Source organism: Oryctolagus cuniculus, chromosome 1 (assembly GCF_051225735.1).
Source record: "Oryctolagus cuniculus isolate XC-2025 breed Fujian yellow rabbit chromosome 1, ASM5122573v1, whole genome shotgun sequence".
NCBI lineage: Eukaryota > Metazoa > Chordata > Mammalia > Lagomorpha > Leporidae > Oryctolagus > Oryctolagus cuniculus.
Window position 1 is genome coordinate 224955038 of NC_142867.1, and position 17862 is coordinate 224972899.

Genomic DNA, 17862 nt, shown 5'->3' on the forward strand with positions numbered 1-17862 from the left:
CGGCGCCGGCACACCGGGTTCTAGTCCCGGTTGGGGCGCCGGATTCTGTCCCGGTTGCCCCTCTTCCAGGCCAGCTCTCTGCTGTGGCCAGGGAGTGCAGTGGAGGATGGCCCAGGTGCTTGGGCCCTGCACCCCATGGGAGATCAGGAAAAGCACCTGGCTCCTGCCTTCGGATCAGCGCGGTGCGCCGGCCGCAGCGCGCCGACCGCGGCGGCCATTGGAGGGTGAACCAACGGCAAAAGAAGACCTTTCTCTCTGTCTCTCTCTCTCACTGTCCACTCTGCCTGTCAAAAAAATAAATAAATAAATAAATAAGAAAGAGGATACTTCCAGGCAAGACTTCGAACCTTTACAGAGCCCCTCTGACATTTTCAAGTAGAGTTTAAAAACATGGCAGCCTGCTTTCTGGGATTTCCTGCCTCTGCGATTCTTTCCTGGGTCTAGGCCATTCTTTGTTTCCTTTCTCTAGTCCTTGCCCTGCTCAATTTTTACTCATCAGAGTTTTCCTCAGTGTGTGTGTGGGGGGGGGGGGGGAACTGTCTTCGAAAAGGGCAATTCACAGGCTCAGTGCTATGCGTAGCGGGTTAGGCCACCCCTGAATTCCAGTATCCCGTAAGGGCACCAGCTCAAGTCCTGGCAGCTCCACTTCTGATCCAGCTCTCTGCTAATATGCCTGGGAAAGCAGAGGAAGATGGTCCAAGTCCTTGGGCCCCTGCACCCCCATTGGAGACCAGAGGAGGCTCCTGGCTCCTAGCCATGGCCTGGTCTAGTCCGGGCTGTTGCAGCCATTTGAGGAGTGAACCAATGGATGGAAGATCTCTCTGTCTCTCCCTCTTTCTCTAACTCTTTCAAATAAATAAATAAGTCTTTAAGAAAGAAAGAAAGAGACCAATTCATTCTCAAGAGTGTAAGACGGCTGCAGCACTCCAGCCCTTTCAGGTGTCTCCTGTCCAGTTAAGACGTCGGAACCTCTCCCAGCTATTCAGTGAGACCCAGTGCCTTCCTTGGGTTGTCCTGTTCTCAGGCCTGTCTTGAGCTGTCCCTGTTTCTCTCCTCCCTTTCCTTTCACACAAATGTTCTTGTGCAGCAGGTGTTTTGCCCCAATTGCTTGTATCTCGGGGTTCACAGGGTTACCCCATCACTAGTTTTGTTGTTAGTACTGTCTGGGGTTTTGGTTTTGCTATTCAGTTGCTGTTTTTATGTAGAGATTGGGATGGATTAAAAAGAATGCAGCCACCACCAACTTTCGAGGTTGAAATTTAGTGATTTTTGTCTTCCACCTCTGGTAGCGCCTTACATGTTCCTACAGTGATGATAAAGACCTGAGCAGTGTCACGGCGTCTCCAACCATGCACCTGGGTTTGTTAGCTACCCACAGCTAAACAGAGCAGCAATGTATGAGATGTCTCTCTCTCTGGAATTCTACTTATGGAGGGTTACTTCCTCTGTGAAACTTTGGCTGTCACTCCTAAGTAAAACTCTCTTGTGTTTCCCTCATTACACCTCTTGGGTTCTCTGTGTGTGCTACCTCAGAGAAACAAAGTCACAGAAGTAGGGGCCATCCACAATTTCATCTCTGTTGCTCCAGGCCCTACAATACCTGGCATGGAGTAGGAGCCTAATTGATACTTCCTGAAGGAAGAGATTTGAGTTAAATGATGCCTGCATCTGGATTACATAACCAATATTTTTTTAATTATTCTCTTTTAAGATTTATTTATTTGAAAGGCAGTTATAAAAGCAGAGAGAGAGAGAGAGAGAGAGAGAGAGAGAGAGAGAGAGAGAGAGGTCTTCCATCCACGGTTCACTCCCTAAATGGCCAAAATGGCTGGAGCTGTGCTGATCCAAAGCCAGGAGCCAGAAACTTCCTCTGGATCTCCCACATGGGTGCAAGGGCCCAAGGACTTGGGCCACCTTCTACTGCCTTCCCAGGCCATAGCAGAACTGGATCAGAAGTGGAGCAGCCAGGAGTTGGATCGGCACCCATATGGGATGCCAGCAATGCAGGCAGCAGCTTTACGCACTACGTGACAGCATCAACTCCTAAATTATTCTTTTAATTTATGCTGAATGTAGGAAACTTAAAAAACACAAAAAAGCCTGTCAAGCATATTGACTTATTGTATGGCTCAGCTTTTAGATACTATAATAAATGTCTGAAAGAAGCTAACCTACAAAGGAAAAGGCTTATTTTTGCTTGCAGTTTTGGAGGTTCACAGTCCAGGATCAGGTAAGAACCACTGGTTTTGTTGTCTGATGAAGCCGGCGGATGGTAAGGGGACAGTGCGTGCAGAGGAAGGATCACATGGTGCACCAGGAAGCAGAGCAGCTGGGCCTCACCCAGGCTTTTACAACCAGGCCCCTCTGAGAACTGCCTTCCAGGAGCCAGCCTCCATGATCGAGGGCCCTCCCCCTAGACCCACCTCCTAGAAACCCTAATTGGATTAAGTTTCTATTCTTTTGGTAGTATTTTGACTTTGGCATTTAACTATCTGTATGCATTTGGGAGCCAAATCTTGTTCAAACCATAGCATTTATCTTACCCTTAAGACATAATCGTCGGGGCTGGCGCCATGGTACGTTAGGTTAATCCTCTGCCTGCAGCACCGGCATCCCACATGGGCGCCAGTTCTAGTCCCAGTTGCTCCTCTTCCAATCCAGCTCTCTGATATGTCCTGGGAAAGCAATAGAAGATGACCCAAGTCCTTAGACCCCTGCACCCGTGTGGGAGACCGGGAAGAAGCTCCTGGCTCCTGACCGGTGCAGCTCCAGCCACTCGGGGAGTGAACCAACGGATAGAAGACCTTTCTCTCTGTCTCTGCTTCTCACTGTCTGTAACTCTACCTATCAAATAAATATATAAAATCTTTAAAAAAAAGACATAATCGCTATTAGCCTTTTTGGTATGTTTAATTTCATTTGTTTCTATGCATGTTTCAATCACTTAATTTGAATCATGCTGTGTGTCATTTTTAATCTTGTTTTTTCCACTTATATTTTACTTTTTACTGATTATTCTTATATTTATATTCTTATGTTTATTTTTACTGATTATTCTTCAGTAGCATTATTTGGTAGGTGTGTATTGTTCTAGAGAATAAGGAAACAGTTCCAACACAAAGCTGGAGACAATTCTAAAATCGGGAAGTGTACTCTGCCCGCTGATGTCTTTACACGACATGCTCTAGGATAACTGGAAATGAGGTAGGAGACAAGTGTAGTACTAGAACACATTCAGAGGGCTGTAACGTTTAGTACAAGAAAATTCTTGGTATAATTAACATTTTCAACAGCAACAGAATCCAGCTCCAACTCATTACAAGATGCAGTTCCCCTATGTTCCACTAGGTGGCAGAACAGGTTGGAGAACAGTGGTGGGTCTCAACCTTAATGCACGTAACAATCACTCATGGGGCTCCAGCCCCTAAGTTTGGTTTATTTGACTTGGCAATGATTCGCATTTCTAACAGGTTTCCAGGTGATGCATGTTTGCAGAAAGAGAACCACACTTTGAGAACACTGGATTATAGGAAGCCAAAGTAGACTAACCCAAGACCCATTCACTCAGCCATCCATCTGTTCATCCTCTTCTCTAGTACAAGGAGATAGGTGTAAGTGGAGGGAATGAGACACAGGTCTTGTTCTCAGGACACAGTCCAGCGGGCAAAATAAAAGAAAATAACTTAGGTTATTACTTCTATTTTTCTCTCTCTTCTGACACAGACTCCATCAGTGTTAATTTTGTTTTTCTGATCCCGTCAAATAGGGTTCAAGCCTTGTGCTCTCAAAGCTTGAATGAACAGTCCAAGAGTCATCTCATATGGCTAACCCTGCCGAACTAAAAATGCAGGAATGTTTTCTATCCTGTAAAAGCTTCCAGATGGGAAATCTCTCTGAACATGGAGACCTGCCTGCGATATAAAGTCACCCATGACAAACCCCTCCCTGACTCTGCATTAATGAGTAAAGACAAAACACCAGGATTACACGTGCTGGGAATCTGTACCATGCTGTCTTCTGGATTAATGCATTTTAAACTTTAACATATATTATGATTAACTTGGGGAAAATCTTCTGGTTATGATCATCCATATTTTCCTTTAAACATTATTCATCATTTGTGAGTCAGTTCTATTAGGAAAAAGTTTCAATTAAAAACATACAATATACTCAGTATCGCTGACTAGCTCTACTCTTCAGAACTGAGTCTCACTAGAACTACTTAAACGGTTATTGCACAGTTTGCATATCACATTAACAGCACGTAAATAGCAACTGCCTACAGTTTTGACACAAATCCTTTTTACGTAATGGAAGGAAACTATAAAACATGCCTTGCGTTAAATTATTATTTCTAAATTAGTGGTTTCTTGATTAGTAAAATTTTATTTATGACCATAATTTAACTAAACCAATGTTTCCACAAGTGTTTGAAAATGTAATAAAAAATGAGGAAAAGATGCAGAGTTAAAAATAAAAACAAGTGGAGCCAGCACGGTGGTGCCGCCTGCAGTGTCAGCATCCCATATTGGCGCCGGTTCTGGTCCCGGCTGCTCCTCTTCCCATCCAGCTCTCTGATATGGCCTGGGAAAGCAGTAGAAGATGGCCCGAGTCCTTGGGCCCCTGCACCCACGTGGGACACCCAGAAGAAGTTCCTGGCTCCGGATTGGCGCAGCTCCGGCCATTGCGGCCATTTGGGGAGTGAACCAATGGAAGGAAGACCTTTCTTCTCTGTCTCTACCTCTGACTGTAACTCTACCTCTCACATAAATAAAACCTTTTAAAAAAAATTAAAAAAATAAAAACAAGCAAATGTTAAATATCAATAAAGCAACCTTGAAATATATTCTTTATACCTATTAAATTGGCAAAAATGTTTGCAATAACAACTCAAGGGAAGGACATTTAACCTAGTGGTTAAGTTGGCCAGTTAAGATACTCATGACCCATACCTGGGCTCAACACCTGGCTCCAGTTCCTGTCCCCACCTTACTGCTAATGCAGACCCAGGATGGCAGCAATGGTGGCTCAAATATTTGGGTCCCTGCCACCCAGATGGTAGTCCTGGATGATGTTCCCAGTTCTTGGCTTTGCCCCAGCACAGCCTTGGCTATTGTGGGCCTTGGCGGAGTGAACCAACAGATAAGAGCTCTGTCTCTCAAATAAGTAATTAAAAAAAAAAAGCTCAAATGATAATGTGGTGAAAAAAATCCAGCACTGTGATTGTAATATAAATCAATGTAAACCATCTAGAAAGCCACATGAAAATATGAACCAATAGCCATAAAGGGTCCCTTTTGAGCCACAGAGGAGTATTCTGGGACACCAAAAATGTCCTATCTTGACTCTGGCTATGGCTGGACAGGTATTCACTGTATTCAATAAAGTGTTTTCTACGCACTCTCTGTAAAGAAAAATTCTTTGCTTTTACCAGTAAGTCTTCTATTGAGAACTTGTTCTAAGGAAATATACACAAAGTCTCTACAGCATTATATAAAAAGTAAAACTGGAAACTACCTAATTATCCACCCAAACAGGAATGGTTTAGCAAATTACAGTAATAAAGGAATATTACAAAGTATTATGGTAATTGTAAAGACTTAAAGCACATTTCTGACAGCATAATACACACCAATGATTTGCAATCCTATAACTACACACATGTGCCTAAGGAATAGAACAGAATATTCAAAATCATGATGAAGGAGTTCTGGGTAATTTTCCACCTAAGTTTTTATTATTGTTAGGTTATCTTTACCGCAAAGAGAACAGAACATGTAGTTAAAATGCAAAGGACAGGAACATTCCACTGGCAAGGACTATTCACGTCTAATCACGCTGTGATCATCAAATCTTCTACACTAACGTATACAGAACACTTTGGATGTTTACAGAGGATGGCAGAGCAGAGAAGTCTGACAGGAAGAGCTGTGCAGAATTAGTCTTTGATTTTGCATCTGCTATTATATTCTGAATTTTCAATACCTTGATTTTCCCATAAATGAATTTTATTCCAATCCACATACCCCTCAAGACAGCCTGTGGAATTTATTGAAATATTAAGAACTCAGCATCATTGAGTTCCTACTCTCAATCTCACAGTGTTACTGGGGACACTAAGTACTCTTCTGAATTTTGGAAAGTTCATGGGTCAATGGTGAAAGCCAACAGTCTGTCAACTGCAAAAAGTACCACCTGATGTATTGCTGAGAGAATCACACGGTTGACCTTCCTAGACAAAAACACCTGGTCAAGACAAGCAGGGGATGGCGGTCAGCAGAAGCTTCGAAGACAGTGGAGTTCACTGATGGAGGGGACATGCAGGACTTCGGATGAGGAGCGGAGGATAAGTTCCAAAGTCCAAGGGCAACAGAGAGCCAGCAAGAACTGTCTGCCAGAAGGGGTGGGCTGGGACTCCATGATGTGAGGAGAGGGAGGCTGGACAAGCCCAGTCTGTTGGATCAGGAGTCAGAGCTCAAAGGAGCGGCGGAGGAGACCTCGCGGAAGCAGGGTTAAGAGGATTTTGAAAGGTGCACACAGACAGTAAGGAAGCCAGCAGTTGAGGTTTGCAAACGCTTGAAACAGGGAGGGAATGGAAAGGCAGACGGGAAAGGCAGGAAACGTCCAGGTCCACCAAACCTCTCAACTTGCTACTCTCCTCTAAGCACTGAGTCACTGTTCCAAGCCTCAGTTTTCTCATCTGTAAAGCAGGAATGATGATCTGGCCTATGCTGTTGGGGATCAAGACTAAAGGACCACATTTAAATGAAGAAGGAAGGAAGCTGCTAGTGATGTGAATCAAGGGGGGTGGGGGGAGTGAGAGGAGACAACTCCAAGGTCTGCAAGCCGCAAAGCTGCCTCCTCCACTCCCACCCCGTCTGCATCTATTCATGGAGGTCTCCAAGACTCTTTCCTCCCTCTGTGCTTGTAGATGTACTGCCTCCTCTCCGGTCTCCTGCAGAAACTGTTACACCTGTTGAGTGTACATGACAGAACACGCAGACAGAGTAAAAGAACTGTCAGTCGTACCAGGAGCAGTTCCATTTCAACACATTCCAAACACACGTGCTTCTCAAAGTCCCTAAACTGGTTGGGGGGGGGGGGGGGATCTGAATTTGTTAGGAGAGAAAAAAGCAAGAAAAAGTCTTAACTGCAAAATATACTGTTAAGGAAATGAAGTTTTATTACAAGTACAATGAACTTGGGCTTGGCTAACCAGCGTTGCCTAATTAAGGGAATCTGCTTTAACGTACAGATGATTTATAGTTAGCACAATCACTCATGGGTGAAAGAATGTTTCTATGATGCATGAAAATAACTTCTCATCACAATCACTCCACTATTTGCCTAAGCAATCCCCTCTTCCTCCCAGCCCACAGTTCCGATATAAACTCTCCCTGTCTGTGAATGTCACAACATACATCAAGTTAGTGAGGCATACAGTTCATCAGAACTGTACCATGCTGCTCTAGTGCTGGACTGGGAAGAGACCAGCTTTCTGGACCCGAGCATTCTCATCAGAAGGACTAAATCTAAATTGGTGAATCGGTTTGTTCACAACGTAACAAGGACACCAAGAAACTATGAGCATTTATCAGCTGAATCAATAGTCTGCCAGGTTTGCCTATGCAAAAGCACAATTTGGGGGCACATTTCTGAAGAGAAGTAGCTGGATTCTCTGAGCTGCAATAATTGAGTTCACACTGGTCAAGACTGAAATAATTTCAAGCAATTGAGTGGTTCTAAGGAAGACTGGAAACACAGACACAACTTGAAAGCAAAACACCTTTTGCACTGAGCATGATCAGTAGGCCTTCCTAGGCTGATGGGAGACTCTCCAGTAATCACCTGAGAATTCATTCTGTAAAAATTTCACTTTCCTAGAGCAGGTATAGGAAACCTCCAACAGGAGACACTGCCCAACACGGCTAGTGGGCGTTCTGTCAAACATGCCAACTCGCTACTCATCAGGCACTATTAAGCCATTTTGGCAGGAGCACCAGCACAATAATGAGCTTGGAAAGGCTGTGTCAAGGGGTCATTCCTAAAGGGTCTTTCCTCCTGACAACTCTGTGTCCCTTAGGGCAAAGATGATGGCGCACCCTCCCCCAGACGCATGGGTGAGCAGTGGTCTGATTCTGCTAGCTTCCCTACAGAGGAAAGGGAGGGAGGCACGGAAAGCTCTAAGAATGGCGGTGAGAAGAGTCACCTCTAGGCTCCCAAGAGGCTGCCGGCCTTAAGAAGCTGGCTGGGTTTGGCCAACGCAGTGTGTAAAGTCAGGCTCTACAGTCTTCAGCTGTTTCCGTTAGGGCAACATGCCTAACCTAAAAAAGATAATTTCCTCTCATCCAAAATAATACTGTTTCCAAAGGTGTTTCTTCTCTGTTTTACAAATGCAGGTATAATTATTCTCCTAGAAGCAAATACTGCAGAATGATCACAAAATCCTCTTTCAAAGTTTACTGAGCATTTTAAACGGCGAGAATGGAGTAATTTTTGAATTATGAAAAATGAAGCGTAAACCTTAGAACTGAATAGCAATATTCTCCAAGCTGCACTTTTGCAAAACCCTGTGGGACCTCTTCAGTCTGGCCCTTCCATTGGAGCACCTCTCTTTATATTTTTCTGAACAGGGTCTACATGGTCAGGGTAGGGCTGGATTTGACTACTACTAGCCCAAATAATGGAGCCAGAAGAAACTACCTTCCTTTTAAGGGGAACAAAGTCTTCTAAAAACCTCAAATCTATTCAGGGCTCCAGCAACTCTGTCCTAATTTTGGAACCTGAAGCTGTTAGGGCATCCTTTACAGACCTGCGAGCAGACAGCCCTTCATGTCCACCACACCACAATGTCATCCAATAAATCTAATGCTTGCAAACATGGACAGGGTTGATGTACTCAAGACAGAATTTTACAGAACAAGAATATTCATGAGAGGCAAAGGCAATGCCCTCACCCCTGAGCTAAGGAAGCCAATGTCAGCAGGTACACGACAGTCCCCAAACTCAAGGAAGGAGAGTAAGAACTACCAACTTCCCTTCCTACTCCTCTGCCTCCCCACTTTGCTCTACTTTGTCAAAAAGCTGACCTAGTTTTCAAATTTTTTAGAGAAGCTGGCAAGGGTATGAATAAATCCAGAATTTATAAAGCAATTTCATTAAATGGAAATGATGGCCTCTGTGGAGAGGAATCAAAGCTAGGACTCCAACCACTGCCTCACGGATTGCTGTCAAAATCCAGCTGCGTCAGCACTCTCTGATGACAACTTCCAGGCTCACCACTGAAACCGAAATGGGACATACCACCCAAGTTTCAAGTCAGTCATTGTACAAAAAATTCTTTCCACAAATGACTATAATTACTCGCCCTTTGAAGCTATTGGACACACCTGAAAGTGAGACGTGGCTATGTGATCATTAGATCAGTAATCTCAGTTATCTGCTCAGGCTGGGCGAAAACAAGAAAGTCATTTACCCTCATCACTGCCTGAGGTCTCCCAGGGCTCCTGCAAAATAGATTCCAGCTGCAATTCTGGTTTCATTTCTTTCTTCTTTAAAGATCTATTTATTTGAAAAGAGCAATAGCAGAGACAGAGGGAGAGATATTCCATCCACTGGCTCATTCCTCCAAAGGCTGCAACAGCCAGGTCACAGTCAGGAACTAGGTACTCCATGGCAGGGGCCCAAGTACTTGGGCTAGCTTCTGCTACCTTCCCAGGTGCATTAGCAGGAAGCTGGATCGAAAGCAGAATAACAGGGATTCAAACCAGCTCTCAAATATGGCATGCCAGCTTTGCAAGCCGCAGCTTAATCTGCTACGCCAAAACGCCTGCCCTCCTGGTTCCACTTCTAAGAGGACGAAGCAGAGCTCATTCACAGAACTCAGTGTGAGGTGGAATAAATCCAGATTTGAGGGGCTTGAGGAAGACATTCTTTCATCGAATCCCCTTGGAGTTTCAACATGGACGTTAACTAGACCTGTCCTGGAAACAGCCAGATTCTCTAACACCACAGCACTCAGAGGTCCACCATCAGGCTCTATGGGAATGCAGATGCTGGGAGAGCTGGGTCCCCACTTTAGAAGTCTGCAACATTTTCAGATCTGCCCACAGTCCCTTTTCCCAACTATAAACAGGTATGCTTGATATTGGAGACAGCAAGGAGGTAACTCATGTCCCCAGGCCAAGGCTGCACTGAGCTTCCAATTCTCACGATCATCTTTCAAACTACTTTCTTGTTGGTCTGTGAATGAAAAATGCCTGTCCCCTCACTTGCCCCTCACTCTCCTTGCAACACAAGAGGCTACCACTTCCACAGCTGCCCCCTCTTCTCTCTCCTAATGTTTATGACATTTCCACTGCTGAACCGCAATTACCTAACTTTATGTATTTTTTAAAGATTATTAATTTATTTGAAAGGTAGATTGACAGAGAGAGGAAGCGAGCAAGAGAGATCTGCTGGTTACTCCCTAAATGGCAGCAACAGCCAGGGCTGGGCCAGGGTGAAACCATGGGTCTCCCACATGGTGGCAGGGGCCCAAGCACCTGAGCCATCTTCCACTGCTTTCCCGGGCGCAGCAGCAGCGAACTGGATTGGAAGCAGAGTAGTCAGAACTCAAACGGGTGCTCCAACGTGGAATGCCAGAACTGCATGTGACAGCTTAACCCACTGTGTCCCACACTGTTCCCAGAATTACCTAATTTTAGAAGACAAAGGTGGAGGACACAAACTGGCAGTCCACTGACATGTTCTCCTTAGTTTAACTTACGGAAAATTGTCTTCAATCAGTTGTCAGCACTTTTAATATCAGGGTATTTCCAATAAAAATCTGGATTTCTAGCTCCTCCTGAAAAAAACCCAGAAGACGTGTGAACACTGGGCTAGCTTCTGCCATGATGAAATAGCTACAGCCAAGGAGCCGCTGTCAGATAAGTGCTCCAGGGCCAGCACCATCCTGCTCCGGCACGTTGCACTCACTGACCTCGCCTGCCTGGCTTTTTATGCCCTTGAGTTTGTGAGTCCTCATCTAGAACAATCCCTTCCCTTTAAAGATGAAGACAATGGGGGTCTGGGGCAAAGGAAGCATGTAAGGAGGGTTCAGGCATCTTCCTCTCCAATTTGGCACATTGCTTCCCTATAGAACCATGATCCCATCAGCATTTCTGCCACCAATTGCTTACATTTTACATATTCTAAGTGGAATCTGATATATTCTTTAAATTCCCTTTTATTCTTTTCCATAGGATTGGATTTCCTTATAGATAACAACTTTCGGATCTGTGATTTCATTTAAATATTACATGCAGCCCAAAAGAAACAATTAATTGATGAGATCAAACTGCACTATCGACTTTTGCACACTTCAACAGATGCAAGGCTGGAAGGAACTGCAGAATCACTTAGCTTAACACTGGGCTGTACAACAAGGAGGAACTGGGGGCTCAGCGAAGAGATATGGCTGAGGTTGCAGAGTTCCTAGGTAATAGCCAGTCTCCAATTTTCCAGCTCAGTGCTCTTTCCACTGTACCATGTCACCTCTGTGCTGTCACCCAGGTTGTTTCTACAGGGAAACAAAAACTATATAACTCTAAATTCCAAGAAGCGGAATTTAGAATGAGTTATTCACCAATTTATAGAACTGGACTTGCACTGGGAAGCAGGCTTTCTTTAGAACTGGTATTTGCTGGAGAATTTATGAATGCCACAGGACTTGGGGGTCTTCGTTAACACTGGCCCGTATAAAAAGCTAAGCCCCACGTGAGAGAAGTTGTTTTAACAACATCATAGCACCTTCGCTTCAACTTCAAAAGAAAAAAAGGCTACAATAAAAAGCTTTCATAACAGACTAAATGTGATTTTATAGGCAACCAATTAGCAGATTAATGAACCATTTAACTTTCTTTACTTAAAACCAATATTCCACTCAATAAAGATGAATCCAAAATGCATCCTCTTATGCTGATCAACATAAGTAAGTACAAATGAAGTCAATGGTGTATCCCATTAGCATGCTGCGTTGTATGTCCATAAAACAAGCCCTCCCCCGCCCCAAGCCCTGGCCCCTGGCAAACACAGATAAATGATTGTGCACTGCGTGATGATACCATTAGGTGAGAACTTTGGTTCATGCAGTCGGCTGCCATGGAGGTTGCACCCAAAACCCACAGCCCCGGCACCCAAAGTCAGTCAGCGGTGGTGGCTCATGGTGTCAGCCGTGCTCCTTCCACAACACCAGGTGAATACTGTGGTCAGGCATGCTGGTGGCAAAGACCAAGCCCGTGTCATTGTGCCCGTCTAGTCCATTCAGCCAGGATGCTTCGCCTGCCAGAAAGCTTGAGCCTCTCTTTGATTTCCTGTACTCTGGCAGAGGCCAGCGGCTAATCAGGCTCTCTGTCCGCAAATCCATGATGTACAGGTAGCGGTTGTCAAACAGCAGGGCAAAGATATCTCCGAAGCCAAGCAAGGCCAGGTTTGCTATCTCAGGAGTCTTGATGACCCTACAAGGATGAGAGTTAGGGATCATGAACCAGAAGGCAATTCTGCTTCTGTTTACGTCACTATAATCTTCGCTGGAGACATTTAAAATCAATACAAAATTCAAGCAAATTTAGAATTAAATGACAGTTTTTGAGAAAGAAGAAAATGAGGACAAAAAGCTCACTTACAAATTTGGGGAGGGGGCCAAACAGCCATCAAATCTGACAACATATTAAAAAAAAAAAAGGTGATTGTTTTGTTTTTAATTGGAGAGGCAGAAACAGAGAACTCACATCTACTGGATCACTCCCCAAATGCCTGCAATGGACAAGGCTGGGGACCAGGCCAAAGGCAGGAGGCAGGAACCCAACGCAAGTCTCCCACATGGATGGCAAGAACCCAATTTATTGGGCCATCGCTGCTGTCCCTCAGGGTCTGCAAGCAGGAAGCTAGAGTCAGAAGCCAGAGTCAAGAATGGTACTCAGGCACTCTCATGTAGGATGCAGGTATCTTAACTGCTAAGCTAGTATCTACCCTGAAAGGTAGTATCTGACAAAAGTTTATAAACAAAGCACGAAAACATCCGACCAGGCTGGAAAGCTCCTTCAGATTATCCAACTTAACATTCTCACGTCCAAGATGGGAAAATCAAAGCCCAGCTAGGGTAATAACTTTAGCTAAAGATTCACAACTTGTCAGACACCAGTCAGAACCAGAATGCAAGAATCAACTCGTATTACAAGCTAAGATGACTTATTCATTAAATCCTAGAATACTAAAACATCCCATCCCAAAGCCCAGCAACTGAAGTGCCAGTCATCTCAGCAGGCAGCAAACAAACGGGTTTCTGCAAAAACAGCAAAGCTGAAAAAATTCAGTTCTCAAAATAATTCAGAAACACTTATTAATAGTAGATTCCTAAGAACTTGTTAGAGAAAACTAGGGGAGCTGAGAGGACATCCCTAACCTTCACGGGTTGGCAATGACAAGGGCACAAAATGGGAGAGACTGAACCAAACACCAGCATACATGAGAAAAGCAAACCCAAAACCCCCTTAGTTTCTGTTGTCTGTGCCTTTAGCAAAGCAAAAGGTTGACAAGAAAAGCTGATGTCCTCTTGTGGGTATTAGGAAAAAAGCTACAAGGTAAGCAGAATCCAAGAGTGCTCTGCGATCATGTGGTTGGGCTCCTGTGGGAAGGAAGGAAGTCAGCCTAGTTTTTCACAAGGACACTATGAAATTAGTGTACATCCAAGACTCAACCAGAATGCGGAGGGCCTGGCGATCAGGACAAGTAAGGAGCAGCTGAAGGCTAATGCTGAGAGCAGTGAAGGATGCAGGGGCAGGGCAACTACGCAGGATCATTACTTGTGAACGGTGCAGGACGCATGAGACAAAGGCCAGACGTTACAGGCTCTAGAAGACAGGAACCAGCATCAAATGAAAAGGATTACAAAGATTTCAGTCTGACACTAGCAAGGGAGGGGACTTTTTTTTTCAACAAACATTTACCTAATGTGCCAGGCAAAGAACATCACAGTTATTAACAAGTATCTTGGTACTCTATACTTTGTGTGTCTTTGTGGGTGCAGTCTGTTGAAATCTTTAGTATTAATTGAAAATGAATCATGATGAAGAATGGGATGGGAGAGAGAGTGGGAGATGGATGGTAGCAGGTAGGAGGGAGGTTATGGAGGGAAAAGCTGCTATAATCCAAAAATTGTACTTTGGAAATTTATATTTATTAAATAAAAGTTGAAAAGAAAAAAAAAGTATCTTGTAAACAACACAGTGAGGCAGAGGCATTTATCCACTGTGACCAGTGAATGAACTGAGGGGACAGTAAAATGTTTTGCCCTGGCCACAAGGCGAACATGAAGCAGATTGAGCTTTGGAGCCCAGACCTGTCAGACTCTGGGACGTATGCTCTGTGGGACGTGTGCTCTGTGGGACGTGTGCTCTGTGGGACGTGTGCTCTGTGGGACGTATGCTCTGTGGGACGTGTGCTCTGTGGGACGTATGCTCTGTTCTCTACATTTAGCTGCTTCCGATGAGGAAGGCAGAGAGCATCTCCAGTTGAGGTGTACAACTCTCTCCTGAATGGAGGGATGACTGCACAAATAAATGGATTCCAACTAAATACCCATTTTCTGAGAGTTACACAGGTTGAGTGCTGGTTGGGCCTGAAAAGGAGACGTACAACAGTCTTCTCACTGAGACTGGGGCGGGCACAGCACACCGCTGTCAGCAGTGAGAACGTACTCAGCACAAACACTGCAAAAGATACAACAGCAACACCAAGGAGTGAGCACGTCATTCTACCTTTTATCAGCTGGACCTGGAAGAGTACCTTTTCTCTTTCCAGAAGAAGAAATGAAACTAGGAATTCCAGAATGAAGAACACTAAAGGCCTCTTGAAATTTTACAAATTTTCTACCATAGGCAGGTGTTTCTCTTAACACTGATAACTCCAGAAAAGAATTGTGTGGTACTGAGAATATCAAGAGAAGTATAAATTTTAGGAAACTAAGAAAATGATTAACAAGGGCTTAAAAAGCAGATCATAGGCCAGTGTTATGGCATAACGGGTAAAGCCAACTAGAGTGCTGGCATCCCATATAGGCCCAGCTGTTCCACTTCCAATCCAACTCCTTGCTAACGCTCCTGGGAAAACAGCAGAAAATGTTCCAAGTACTTGGACCCTTGCACCCACATCAGGGACCCAGAAGAAGCTCCTAGCACACAGCTTTGGAGTGGCCCAGCTCCAGCTGTTGCAACCATTTGGGAAGTGAACCAGTGGATCAAAAATCTCACTTTCTTTCTCTCTCTCTTTCAAATAAATAAATTTAAAGAAAAAAAAAGATTAAGCTCATTTTCCTAGATTGAAAAAGGAACTCTTTTTAAAAGAGGTAGATGGGGCCGGCGCCGCGGCTCACTAGGCTAATCCTCCGCCTAGCGGCACCGGCACACCAGGTTCTAGTCCCGGTCGGGGCGCCGGATTCTGTCCCGGTTTCCCCTCTTCCAGGCCGGCTCTCTGCTGTGGCCAGGGAGTGCAGTGGAGGATGGCCCAGGTGCTTGGGCCCTGCACCCCATGGGAGACCAGGAAAAGCACCTGGCTCCTGGCTCCTGCTATCGGATCAGCGCGGTGCGCCAGCCGCAGTGCGCCGGCCATTGGAGGGTGAACCAATGGCAAAGGAAGACCTTTCTCTCTGTCTCTCTCTCTCACTGTCCACTCTGTCAAAAAAAAAAAAAAAAAAAAAAAGAGGTAGATGGGTACGTTCAAGCGTGACATTAATCCAAAATCAATCACTGAATTATAATATGCACAGATGCACTAGGCCCGATCCCAGGGACAGCAGTAGGTTGGGATTAAGCAAGCATAGGGGAAACAGCGGTTCTAGCCACTGTGCTCCAAATAAGTTCACAATCAGTAACTCCCTCATCATTTTCCATTTGGATGATTATGTTCATTCATTTCACAAATATTGGGAACATGAAGTATGCTAGTCATTGCTGGTATCAGGATTAGGTAGTGAAGAAGACAAACTGAATTTCCTCACCTACAATCTGTCAAAAACAAAATCTATTGCCAAACCCATTTCTCTATTTCCTCACCTGCTCATTGGCCCAAACTGCTCAAGCTAGGAAACAGAGTCATCACCCAATTCTTCTCCATACTTAAATCCTAAATTCAATCACCAAGCTCTACTGACTACCTCCTGAATTTTTTTTCATTTTTTTCTCCATTATCATGCTTTTGCTTGCCGTATTGCCAACAGCTTTCTCCCCAGCTACTCTTAGAATTTTTCAATCAGCTACCTTCACACTAAATCTGATGCTACTACCACTTTGTTTGAGCTTCTACACCCAATGATGCCTCCATACTACCCTCTTACCTCCAGCTACACTGGTGAATTCCTCAAATACACCAGACCCCTTCACCTCCAGGACCTATGAACAGAACAGTCTTGGTCTACAATACTGCTCACTGCACACCAGCTCCTGGCACTTAGTTAAAGGCATACATTTAAAGGTCAACCCAAATAGTTCTTCCTCTAGGAAGTATTCACTTACTTCACAAACAATATGGGCCGTCAACATACCCTGCACTAGGTACTTACTACCAAACCATTAAAAATAATGCACTAGCTTGTGGCCAGCACTGTAAGTAAGTAAAGCTGCTGCCTGCAGTGCTGGCATCCCACATGGGCGCCAGTTCAAGTCCTGGCTGCTCCACTTCCAACCTAGCTCTCTGCTATGGCCTGGGAAAGCAGTCAAAGATTGCCCAAGTCCTTGGGCCCCTGCACCCACATGGGAGACCCGGAAGATGCTCCTGGCTCCTGCCTTCAGAACAGCTCAGCTCCGGCCACTACGGCCAATTGGGGAGTGAACCAGTGGATGGAAGACCCCTCTCTTTCACTCTCTCTCTGCCTCTCCTTCTCTGTGTAACTCTTTCAAATAAATAAATAAATCTAAAAAAAATGCACTAGTTGTTCAATGTCAGCCTTCCTTCATACTGGTTAGTCATTTCCATGTGCTTACTAATAAGTATTTCTGTCACTTCCCAATGCAGAAATAGACAGGTACTAAGTATCAACTAATAAACAAAGCAGTGGTATAACAAACACTACAAATACAAATTCCTATAAGAGACCAAAGGACACTGGGAAAAACCAACTAGAAGGTATGGTAAGCCCTCTATCATCAATTTAAAGCAGGATAAAATTGGAAACACAGAAAACTGGGTGGTTATGGGTATAAGAATTAAGACTAGTGAAGGAGGGCCAGCACTGTAGTGCAGTGGTTTAAAGCCCCCGCCTGCAGTGCTGGCATCCCATATGAGCACTGGTTCGAGTCCCAGCTACTCCACTTCCAATCTGGCTCTTTGCTATGGCCTGGGAAAGTAGTAGAAGATGGCCCTCATTATTGGGCCCCTGCACCCATGTGGGAGACCTGGAAGAAGCTCCTGGTTCCTGGCTTCAGATCAGCTCAGCTCTGGCTGTTGTTGTCATTTGGGGAGTGAACCAGCAGATGGAAGCCCTCTTTCTCTAACTCTGCTTTTCAAATAGGTTAAAAGAAATCTTAAAAAAAAAAAAAAAAGACTAGTGAAGATGAACAGATTCCAAAGACTGAAATACAAACATGTTGCAGAAGAGATAATACTTTTGATAAGCTTGTGAATCCTTCGACTTTGACCAGATTAGTACTGTAAATAGATTGCCCAGCTGTGCAGTTAGGCTCTTGAACCTAAGAAATCTTGCGTGCTGTAGTAAAGAAACCTAGCTCAAGGCTGGTGCTGTGGTGCAGCTTATGGCTGGTGTTGTGGTGTAGCAGGTTAAGCTACTGCCTGTGACATCAGCATTCCATATGGGTGCAGGTTCCAGTC

General features: G+C 44.6%; 1 protein-coding gene across 5 annotated transcripts in view; it reads right to left on the reverse strand.

Annotated features, from left to right (window-relative positions):
• Positions 1-17862, reverse strand: part of FBXW2 (F-box and WD repeat domain containing 2) — an 82844-nt gene that overhangs the window by 41995 nt on the left and 22987 nt on the right. For 4 of the 5 annotated variants that reach the window (XM_089301660.1, XM_070056131.2, XM_008273380.5 and 1 more), the window contains one exon: positions 11839-12497. The exons of the other annotated variant lie outside the window; for it this stretch is intronic. In XM_089301660.1, the coding sequence (XP_089157786.1) occupies positions 12209-12497 (289 nt within the window). In that variant the 3' untranslated portion in view covers positions 11839-12208. Of the gene's footprint in view, positions 1-11838; positions 12498-17862 lie in introns of those variants that run through there. 5 annotated transcript variants of the gene reach the window in all.